Consider the following 12590-nt stretch of genomic DNA (forward strand, 5'->3'; position numbering starts at 1 on the left):
ACCATTTAGGGCGTTCTGTGTGTAGGTTAACCACGATTGTTATAAAAATGTGTTGGTCTGCAACGCTTTAATTTGAAATACAAATTTCCATGGTTAGTAGTGTGTTGTTGTTTTTTTTTATTTTACTAAGGGGTAACCACATATCAAGGCCTAGAGGCCACTTGAGGATAAGGAAGCCAATAGGACAATAACGTAGTAATCGTAAGTAGTAGAAATTTGATATAATTAGATTATTTAATTATGACTATGTTTATGTGAGAGTTGAAGACGACAATATTGTAGTCAGCTGGAAAGTAGGCCAGCGAAACAGAGTTCCACGGGAAGGCAGTTCTCTTTAAGAAACTTTGTTATGGAATCTACGTTTAGGTTTAGGCACCGATAGAGAGTGGTGTAAAAACGTTGATAGTGGTTTTGGCTAGACAAGTGTTTTGTGAAAGATTGGCAAGGGGGGAACATAGATTAGAGCTCAGTCGAGTACTTGCCATGAAAATAACGTTAGAGCAGAGACGAGCTCGCGGCGTTTCTTCTGTTGGAAGGAAGTTGCAGAGAAGAGAAAAAGGCATCACCTTCTAGATTACTCCAAGCAGCTCCTACCCAGATGTGGAAGCAGTACTCATCCTACGTACTTGGCTCGTTAACATGTAGAAAATTGATATATCTACTGGAGCGATAGAATGATCCAACTATTTTCCAGCGATCTTGACAACGAATTTGATATACGTGCTCCATTTTAGATCAGGCGTGAAGATCAGACCAAGAAGCTTGTACAAGCATAGTGCTGCTCCAAGATGAGAGCCATTCAATTCGATTGGAGCCAGATGGTGGTCAGAGCGTTGATGATGGAAAGAGAGAAGCTTGGTTTTAGATGCATTAAAATTAACCAGTCACCTTTTCCCCATTGCACCACGTGCTCAAGATTCGAGAAAAGAGAATCAGCCAGATCTTGGTCATTCCCGACCTTTAAAGTGTGTCTATAGATGGTAGTATTCTCTGCATAAATTTTTACGAATTATTTAAGTGTAAGTTTATTTGGGTTCATCTCTAAAATTAAATATTTATCGGTTTGTTACATATAAATGCAAAATATAATGTCTGCTGGGAATCGAAGAACACCCCACGTCCCATCAAATTGGAATTATGACTGTAGCACACATATACATGTATATACATGCATAGCGGCGGTAAGTTATATATATGCTGGCACGTAAATGTGCGCGTTAGTATTTCTTATATGCATGAATAGGTACAAGGGTGTTATCATCATGCGTGCGTATGTCGCAGTATGTCTTCATCGCCTTCATTCAGTCTCGAAAGACAATAGATGCGCCCGAAGAGGTTGTTGCGTGCGTAATTGTAGGGCAAGCGTTGCGCAATTTCCAACCATCTCTCTCTCCTGAATCGGCACTGCTTGAGTCAAGTGACAAGGAAAAGTCCAGGACGACTGGAAACAATGCCGAGATAAGTGGACAGCACACAGAGCACATGCAATTTCGAAATCGCCACCCATTTTAGTACTAACCAACCTCACCGTTGCTTAACCGTAGTGATCTAACGGGAACCGGTGTGTCAATGCTGCATCTATATGTATTTATTTAATTATATGCAATAGGCAAAAGCTTTCAATTGTGAACCTATGTGGATAATATATACAGTAGTCATGGTCCAATTATCTGTGTATGCGTATGTATCAGTTATCTGTGTATGCGTATGTATCAGTTGATGTGTATGCGTATGTATCAGTTGATGTGTATGCGTATGTATCAGTTGATGTGTATGCGTATGTATCAGTTATCTGTGTATGCGTGGGTGTTACGAGGGTCGCTCCAAAAGTAATGTCTCCAATTTTTAATTCGGCCGGAATGGATCAGAGGGAACTTGTGCATTAATGACCTGAAAGTTTCATCATAATTTTGCAAATATTGACGATGTGAGACTCTGGGTAATTAACTCCTGTTAATGATGTGCGCCAAAATGCCGAATCCATATGTTTTGGTAAAAGTATTGTCTTCTTAAAGTTCTTAATGTCTTTAGATATTTATTCACTGATTATTTTATTTTATGGATATCTACCTATTTGAGTTATTTAATGCTAAACCCAATCATTTTGGTAAACGTGCTTATACTTGAAGTTCTTTGTACCGATCAAAATTCACCGGTGCCATTTGAATACTAACAAAGTCGATATGTTGATGTCATATATATGAAGAGATAGGTTTGTCAATTTCAGAGTGGCGCAGAGATGTAAGTGACAAAAGCGCGCTCCGGATGCCTATGCACCGAATCGAATGATGCACTGAACACATGATTTATATACATAATTTTTGGATGTAACTCTTTTCCTTTTACTCTTTCTTAGCCGGCGAGACTTGAATGAGAGAAGGCGTGTTTTGGGGACTGTTTAAAGACGAAGATAGCGATCGTTTTTCTTTTTGTTACATTTTCACCCCAAACAAGACAGTGTCATTTTCATATAGGGGGCTTCTATCAGGGACATAAGTTGCAGGGAGTTGAGCAGCGATATGCCTGTTCACGCTGCACTTGAACTTCTGCATATCAGTACATTTGGGGAAGCAGAAACTTGGAAAGAAATTTCAAAGTCTAGTAGTTCTGGGAAAGAAAATATTAGAGTAAACGGCTTTCTTACATCTAGCGATCTCTATTGTAGAGGTGGGACTTTGCTGCTTGTAGGGTATTTACGTTGCTGAGGTATAAGAGCACCCACCATAAAAAAATACTTGTAGAACAGGCTTGAAGCCTAGATGACAGTTCAGGCGACTCTCTTTTGAACCCTGTCCAGGAGTATGAGTCGTTGGGCGAGAAATATGAAATTATATCTTATTTCATCTCCGCTCTCTCTCTCTCTCTCTCTCTCTCTCTCTCTCTCTCTCTCTCTCTCTCTCTCTCTCTCTCTCTTACACATACAGGTTTATGCTTTACCATTTTCTTTGGAAGAACCCTTTTTATAAACTAACCAAAAAATATCGGTGTATTGTTTTGTTTTAACATCTTTTACGAGACAAGAGACGGCTGAGAGGTTTTAATGTTTATTTTTGGAGAGAAATAGATTGCACATTAGAGAAATACTCAACTAATTTGTTAATTATCTTAATAAGGATAAATAAATATTCACCATAAATATCATGTGGTAAGAAAGTTTACAAAGTGACGAGTGAGGTGAGGTTATGTACATAGGACAGGTTGGCTTTTGCGGACGAGGTTTAAAATGTCTTCATTGTTCAGTCGTTCGACTCTCTCTCTCTCTCTCTCTCTCTCTCTCTCTCTCTCTCTCTATCTATCTATCTATCTATTTATCTATATCTCTCTCTTTCTCTCGCCCTCGTTTCGTGTATATCTCACTGCGTTTCTCTTACATTGATATTTTTATTAATCAGAATCTCTATTATTTTATTGTTTTGTCTTTTTAGCGATGTCCATCCAAGTTAGAATGTAGGACGTCCGATTGTTTATGTTTTTAGGTCATTTTCCATTGCCCCACTCTTTGATCGGAATGTCGATCGATTTCTTTGTTTTAATTGAATTACGTCAGTAATCAGGCTTAACATCTGGCTTTGCCCAGATCCTGAATTTGCGTGTGTGCAATACATCTAATGTTTTCCCAGCTTCACCCGTCATCTATCCTACAATGAGAGAGACTAGTATTCTTTTAATTAATCAATTAATTAATTAACTATCCCATTAAGGATAAATAGTGAACATAGTAAATAGATATCTTAATGGGGTCATTTCGCTCTTGGCGATTGTCGAAATGTTCCTTTCAGTTATTACAGTATGGTTGAGAAGGTTTTTTTAAATATTAAAGGAAATAAGCTTAGTCTTCGCAGCATTTCGACATTACTTATCGGCTGCAAGAAAAATAAATGATTAAAAACTACTTCATTGGAGAAATGGAAGAAATATATTTTCGTTTGAAACTACCGTTCGGTCTATAATGTGGGAGAAACATCCGTCAGCATGAAATCTGGGATTTATTCGACATTCTCTCTTAACATTAAACGGTAATTTTTTTCCTTTTTACAATAAGAAAATGGTGGCTAACTTATTAATGTTACGGGCTGAAAACCTGGATTTGACAAGTTCGGAGCTTGTTCTTTCGATAGAAACACTTTCATTTGTTGTATACACATACGTTGTGTTGAATGTGTACGTGACATAAGTAAATGTCTGTTGTGTTCTTATCATAACGGACCATAAGTATGTACGTTGTGTTTGTGGTATCCAAAATTGCTTTCAATATACGGACCATATGTAACTATATACGTTGTGTAACGGACATTGGTCCTCAGATCCTTAATGCCTTTTTTAGCGGCCTGTGATTCGTTTAGGGGTTGGTGCGTGCGTGTTAGAACATATATTACATACATATGACATTACGACATACCTGCTTCTGCTATTTTTTCTTCTGGTAGGTTGCTCAATCGTTACTTAGGGAAGCTGAAATCTGATTAAAAGAAAACTTCAAGACAGAACGCAAGACGATGTGAGATTTTATGTACTTTATTCACTCCCAAGTAATCGTCATAGCAGAAGGGATTAATCGCAGATCTTTGGTTGGGGGGGGGCTGTCTCCATTCTGATATCCTTCTCTCACTCATGGGGATACCCGTTTTTAACCCTCCTGTGCTCCTCGTTGTCTCCAATATAACTAACCTTATGTTCGTGCAAACCGGAACATGTGAAATATCCTAGTCAATTTAATAATTTTTAGTCAATCAGTTCACGTCAGTTTAAAAAAATTAACTTACAAATTGAGAAAGTAAATAGAAACCCCGCACAAAGGAAAATTGTTATTTAAATGTAAGTTTAGAACATTAATGCAGCACAAATACAAGAACACAATGAACTGGTTAATTGCTGTTTCAAGTCTGTTTCTGGGGCTGCGGATCTTGATAGTAGTGTCTTCCCTATAATAAGTAACTCTAGGGCGACCAGTTTTAGGGGCATCACGAACACTGTCATTCTTACTGTTTTCTCATCACATTTCTATCTGTGGCCGATTTCTCGATTGGATAAACTAGAAATGTGGAGATTATTGAGTTCTTGACGATCGCTAAGAGAGACTCACGGTATATTGACTAAATGTTACGTTTCATAACCTAGGAACAACAACAATTACGATTAGAGAGGCTAAAAAGTGGATATTTTACGATTAGAGATGCTAAAAGGTGAATACTTTAAGCTAATTTGTTGCTGCGGATTTTCTTTTGCCGTCTCGATTTGAAGCTATATTTTTTTAAATTGTCGTGAACACTAGGATACTTCAATTGAAAGTCAAATAATAAATAAACAGTTACATTAAATTTAGCTGAAATTTGCAGTTTTTGAAAAAATTACAAGTGTTGACTTGCTTTTTGCCGCCTGTATATATATATATATATATATATATATATATATATATATATATAATACTTTTTTTACATCTGGCTGAGATAACATTATAAATATTAATTCTTTAATATTATAATATACTTTAATTTTACCATCTTGGATCATTTTGGCAAATTTAATTGCAATTTTTATTATATATATATATATATATATATATATATATATATATATATATATATATATATATATATATATATATATATATATACGTAATTTTTGATTTTTTAAAATGATATTAGGGTTAACGTTTCCACCTTGGAGATCCGGTGTTTTTTTTTTTAGAAAGTCGCCCATTTTTTATTTGGACGTATTTTTTATTTATTTATTTATTATTTTTTAAGAACAGTAATGTACGTACACGCGTGTTTATAGGAATTCCCAAAAGATTGCTGGCTGTCAAATTGCAAAAGGGCTACTAAATATTAACTAGTTCATTGTGTTTCTCTTGTATTTGTGTTGCATTAATGTCCTAAAGTTACATTTAAATAACAATTTTTCATTGTGCGAAGTTTCTTTTTGCCTCCTAAGTTCGAAGTTATTTTTTTTTTTAAATTGACGTGAACACTAAGTTACTTCAATTAAAAGTCAAATATGAACAATGAAAATTATAGAGGAATAAAAACCGAATCGAATGAGTTATAGGTTGTTTAAACAGATACGCTCAATTTAGCTTAAATTTGCGTTTTTTAAAAACTGACAAGTGCGAACTTTCTTTTCGGTGGCACTATATATATATATATATATATATATATATATATATATATATATATATATATATATATATATATATATGTTTATATATATATATATATATATATGTATATATATATAGGTTTCCCCCGTTTCAAAGGTTGTCACAACCGAAGATGTTAGTGGAAATGAGCTCCCCCTCTCCTAAAAAATGCTCCTATGGTGTAAATCTCAAATAGCCTCTGATAACCAAGTCCAGCTTTTGGCTTCTACGTGCCGTTTAGCTACTAAACATGGCAAAAATGTTTATATTAACTGGGAGAAGGGGCAACGACGGTTCGCTGACGCCTTAAAACCAGTCACTTCGGGCAGGTGGGGTTCGTAACTGTGGATGGTAATTCACCTACGACAAAGTAAATCTTATTCCAAATCTCCGCTGCATTGCGGGTTTACTGCACCAGGGGAAGGCTAAAGGAAGTAAACCGCAACAGAAAATCCTGAAATCTTTTCATTGTCATCACTGGCAACTCTAGCGGCGTATCGACTCTGTCTTTCCCTTTGACCCTCTGACTTCGTGAAGACGGGAGTCACTGCTTCACGGGAAACATCTATCCTCCAGTATCACCCTGCTCAGGCTATATAGATCAATTGCTACACAATCGCCTCACGAGACGGATGATGGACAATAATAGGTGTCGCCTTTTGTTCATAAATTGTCACTCATTTATACTGACCCGACCTAATATTGCTTAAGTTCGATAATTAAACCAATGAACACTCTCACTTACAGGTTTATGGTATCCTCAAATGATGACCCATCTCGTATTGATTACGCTCAACGTCGTTTGGCTTCGATGATCTAAAGTAAACCAGTGTGGCTACGTGACTTGTCTTATATATGTAGTGTAAGAACAGCAGTTCACCTTGCAGGGCGAAATCCATATTGCTTGTCATTAAGTAAATATCTTTTGCTGAGGTGGTTGGCAACATTTTGACTTATCACAGATTCAAACATAACTAATGACAGACACGAGATTAGTCGGTCAGTATTGCGATGCCGGGGAGTAGTCGTCAGTATTTTTTATATACTAAACAGATCAACGAATTTTTGAAAAGGGTGAGGAAAAAACGTTATCCCCACTACCTTTCTTGAAGCGGTTTCAAGTTGCATGTATATCCTACGACGTACTTACAGGTGTTTCTTTTACAGGTAAGTGTCGCCGCCTTCCCACATATGATGTCACCCATCTCTACTGACCAGGCCGAACATAACTTCAAGGTCCAAACGAGAAAAACTATGTTATTTAGACATATTTCGTGCATTTTTAAAAAAAATTTTTAAAAGATTTTAGTTAAATACAATGCTGATATACTTACATGAGAGCAGTACCCACAGGGGATCATCGTTGATCTCGCTTACTCGCTTTCCAAACCGACCCTGCGGACGCCATTTTGGTGCTGGTGATCCGTCCCCTATCGTCAGAGCAATCAGCAACACGGCTGTGATTGAGATAATCAGCTCAGATGTCTTCATTATCTGCAGCAAAAGAACAGAAAGTGGAGGAAAAATGAAATTCAAATTATGTTTGTGCAGAGTAAGAGTTAAAATTAGGTGTGTTACTGTAAGGGCGATGGTTAGCTATGTTATGGTTAGGGTTAGGATGAGGTGGGTTAGGATTATATGTGTTAGTGTTAGGAATAGGGCAAGATTAGATATGTTAATGTTTGGGTTAGGGTTAGGTTTGTTAGGATTAGGTGTGTTAGTGTTAGGGGTTAGAGCTAAGATTAGATATATTAAGATTAGAGTTAGGGTTTGGTGTGTTATGATTAGGTGTATTAGTGTTAGGACTATAGTTATATGTGTTTAGAATGATAGAAATTTTTCTATGTATTCTTCTGGTTTTGGGGAGTGGTGGTAATTTTCAAGAAAACACAGTTGTATAATTAAATCTGTTGCCAATGCCGCTGGAAAAATGGTGGGATCTTTCTATCGATCCGGTAAATATCTCACTGCTGATGGTATTCTCTATCTATATAAGAGCCAGGTACGTCCAAGGATGGAATATTGTTGCCACATCTGGGCAGGAGCTGCTAGAAAGTACTTGTCCTGCCTTGATAGAGTTCAAAATAGACTTCGTAGCCTCGTAGGAGATGTCCTTTTCTCTTCCTTGCAACCTCTATCTCACAGAAGAGATGTTGCGAGTTTGTCTCTGATGTATCGTTATTTTCATGGAAGGTGTTCAACTGAGTTTCAATCTATGGTCCCCCCTCGCCAAACTTTCACAAGAAACACTCGTCTAGCTGTACACACTATCAATAATTCCCCCCACTCTTTATCTGTGGCTAAACCTAAACGTAGATTCCATGAACAAAGCTTCTTTCTTAGAACTGCACGCCTGTGGAATTGTCTTCCGTTTTCCTGCTTTCCAGCTGACTACAATATGGTTGTGTTCAAGTCTAACGTAAATAAGTTCTTGATGAGCCGTTCTATATAAGTTATCAAATTTACCGAATTTTCATTACTAATGATTACTATATTGTCCAATGTCTACTGTACACTCTTTAACCCTTATCCTTGAGTGGCCTCTTGGCCTTGATAAGTGGTGATGCCTATGTAAAAAAAATGTGTATTAACAAAAAACATGTTCCACAAGTGCACGTCATGTTTCTCACGCCATAACTGATCACGACGTTTAGATGAGACTCTTCATTGCCTTGGATGAGTCAATTTCGTAATGGTTGAATAACAAATAAACCCTTTTCAAATTTCAAATTTCAAATTTCAAATTTTTGAATTTTTGAATCTTCATTTAAAACATTTAAACAAATGAGCTGATGAGATCATTTATGATCGAAACGGTCTGCACATCGTAGCAAGATATGGCTGTATTTAAATAAAGAATGATAAAAAAAATATAATTTGCTCCCTTTGATTGACCACTATCAACGAAATTCTTGTTGAAATTAATGTTGAAATTCGATTATTCTTAATTTTTGATATCATTCTACCTGGAATATATATATATATATATATATATATATATATATATATATATATATATATATACAACTTTGTCTCTGTGTGTGAGTTTGTTCCTTATAAACTCCGAAACGACTGAACAGATTATCTTTGAAATTTACAGAACTTTAGTGTATAAGTCTGGGAGTGATCTTAGTTAAGTTTTGTTCTCAGAATACTCCCGATAATTACCGATAATCGATAATCGAAACCGTTATTTTAATTTATCTATCATCGGTAAATGCATTTTTTCATGTCGTCACTAAGCAACAAAGATAGAACAACGGGCCGTTAAAAATTTACAATGGGTAAGTTGATAGCGTGTTTTTGTTTTTGTTTTTTTTTTTGTTTTTTGTTTTTGTTTTTTTTTGCATGGCGTGGTCTGTATGTCCAAACTTCGCCCGTAAATTTCTTACTTTTTTTTCATTAACTGCAAACAATTTTATAAGAATTAAAAATTTCTTTTTTTTCTTTTTTTTTTTTTTTGCATGACGTGGTCTGTAGGTTCAATCTCCGCACGTAAGTTACTTAATGTTTTTTTTTGTTTTTTTCGTTAACTGGAAAGAAGTTTATATAAAATAATTTTATAAAAGAAACAGTAGGTTCTCTACAGTGCAATGTAGAATAACACATATTTTTGACTAAGTTACTGCATGGAGGCATGTGAAGCTTCCTTCCAGGCGATTTCACGGATTTCGATGGCAATAAAAATATAGGAGTGTGAAATATTCGTTGATCATCATTCAATCCCGGGCAACGTCAGGTCTCCCTGCTAGTATATATATACTTCATTTACTCACATAAAATTAATATACAAAAGTATAAATCTATGCGTAAACTTTAAGTATTTACTTCAAAAGTGCTCAATACGTAGGTAGAGCTAGTTAGTAATTTATAAAATATATATGGCGATTAAGCTACACTGAATATTCCGCATGTCATCCACTCTAGGATTCTTCAGGCTTATATATATATATATATATATATATATGCGAATATATTAACAGTAGCAGCCTTTAAAGCACCTATGTAAATTAGCAAGTGTGTGAGTTTGCGTGACAAGAAAAGGAGAGAAAAATAATCCACGTACTCGCGAGAAGCAAGATAGACATGTGAGTCGATGATGAGAAAGCGTTGACGAGGGCCGCGTGAAGTGTGGAGGAAATAGAGACTTTTAAAAAAGCACATGTCTTTTAGGAAAGACTTTGGAAATATAATAGAAACTCTCTCTCTCTCTCTCTCTCTCTCTCTCTCTCTCTCTCTCTCTCTCTCTCTCTCTCTCAAGATATCTTTGCAAGATAATGAAATGCGTTGTTTTGGAAGAACCACGGATAAATGCATTTTCATTTGCACTTTTAAAAAAATGCCGAGTCGGATTTATATTTCTTTCTTTTTGTTGTTTGTTCCTGCAACTTGATCGTATGTTCTTTCATTCTGGTTGTTCTATTTTGCTCCATTCACTCATGTAGTTCATTGTCTCGTTTATTTGTTCACAGAGTATACAATTTTAATCACTTAGCAGCAATTTTTACCGGCTAATAACACATAAAACAACGGTCCACAATGAATACAATCATTTGACCCGCCTCGCGCTGCTCTGCGACCTTGCGTCTGGATGATAATACGTTTCCGCAAATTTCCAGTACTTTTTTTTCGGTAGCTAGTTGAAATCAATTTGCGTTTCCACACTAGTAGTTTACCATTGGCCTTCTATGAAACCTGAATGACAGTAAGTCACTACAAGATTTTATGCTTCCTCAACTCTAATCTAGTGGGGATTTTGGTGATGCTATCTATGCTCGAACTTTTTGTCCTCCCTAAACCTTCATGGTAATTTTCTGTGACGTTAACGGATGCTGATATCACCGTCTTTTTCTAAAAGGAGTCAAATTTTGTTATTTGTCTTACAGGTTGTTTCAGTTACCTTGATTTTAAGATTGGTTGGCGTTATTTAGGTCATCAAGTTTCTATTAGTTTCCTTACTAGAAGTTCTCGGACGATTAATCACCAATGATCGCTCGCCGGCAACAACATGCGGTGTTCATTTGGGTCTGAGTGACAATAAGTTTCCCAAAATTTCTAGTACTCTTCGCTTTTTCAATCACTTGCATTCTCACAACATCCGTTTACCATCGGGTTTTTTTACTGATACTATCTGTTGGTTTTCTCTAAAATCTGAGTAGCAATAAAGCTCCTCAGAATTCTAGTACACCCTGTGCCCTTCCAATGGAATTGTAGATGATGATCCCCCTCTTCGATTTTTCCATCTTCTCTGGGCCTTCATGAGTATTTTCGGAGGCACCAACCAATCCTGGTAACACTGCGTTTTTTGTTTGTTTGTTTGTTTGTTTGTTTGTTTTTGTAGAATATGTAAATACATAAATATTAACAATACTCGTGATTCGTTACATTTCCGTAGTTTAATGTTGGGGTTTGAAAATTCTTGAATAAATATACTTTCTAGGGAAACGCCGATCCACGAGTCTCACTAGTTGTAATATATGCATGTAATCAATGATATCGAAGTAGCAATAATATTCGAGTTCCTTTGCTTTCTAGCTGTGTTTATGTTTATGCAAAGCTGTTCGATTTAAATTTATCCATTTATCTGCGATTGATCGAAAGAAATCCAGTTCGTGTTCTGTAATTATTAAAATTCAGAATAGTTGATGAAATCGATTGATTTGAATATTATTAAAAACAGATCGATCCATAATTTTTGTTTGAAATAATTTCATCTCTAAAACTAAGAATCGAATATGCATATTTTCCTCTCATCCGCTCGGAATCTCGCGTTAAACATTTGGCAAAGATGATGATGTGGCGTTGGATTTTTTTTTAATTTTCTCTTTTCGGTTTTAGTTTTCGGCTGTTGTTGATTATAACGTTTTGTTTATTTATTATTTAGGGCTGGAGTTAAAGTAAGGGTGGGAGAAGGAGCAGAAAATGAAAATATTATTTTTTCTTCAATAAAAAAAGACGTCTTTAATCAGCAAACCTGGCTGACAATTCATTGATTAAAATTTTTGTTTTATTAAAGTTCTCTCTTCCTCTCTCCCCCTCTACCCCCTCTCTCTCTTTCTCTCTCTCCCTCCCTCTCTCTCTCTTTCTCTCTCTCTCTCTCTCTTTCTGGTTATTTTATATTCTATTAGGAAGTGTATGTTTTTTAAGTGGATAACAATGGATGGATGGAGTTCGACTCCTGTCGGTACCACGTCTATTATTGTTGTAATTATTATTGTTGTTGTTGTTATAGTTAATGTTGTTATATATATATATAAACTAGCAGTTCAGCCCGGCTTTGCTCGGGCCCTATTTACTGGTTATAACTTTGTGTGCATTAAAAAGTTTGACTCGTTTCCAAGTAACCTACATCTAAAATTTCAAGTGTTTACACCCAAAATTGGTGGAGAAGTTTGGTGGAGTCTGTAACGGCCAATTCTTTCAAATTTGACCTCTTGGCAGCAAAATTTTC

General features: G+C 35.9%; 1 protein-coding gene across 1 annotated transcript in view; it reads right to left on the reverse strand.

Annotated features, from left to right (window-relative positions):
• The window catches only part of LOC145246882 (uncharacterized), a 97971-nt gene that overhangs the window by 36246 nt on the left and 49135 nt on the right, over positions 1 to 12590 (reverse strand). Inside the window, exon 2 of the mRNA XM_080108744.1 lies at positions 7474 to 7633. Within this exon, the coding sequence (XP_079964870.1) occupies positions 7474 to 7633 (160 nt within the window). The remainder of the gene's footprint in view (positions 1 to 7473; positions 7634 to 12590) is intronic.

This window comes from Euprymna scolopes, chromosome 24 (genome assembly GCF_053919585.1).
Source record: "Euprymna scolopes isolate OS-2025 chromosome 24, ASM5391958v1, whole genome shotgun sequence".
NCBI lineage: Eukaryota > Metazoa > Mollusca > Cephalopoda > Sepiida > Sepiolidae > Euprymna > Euprymna scolopes.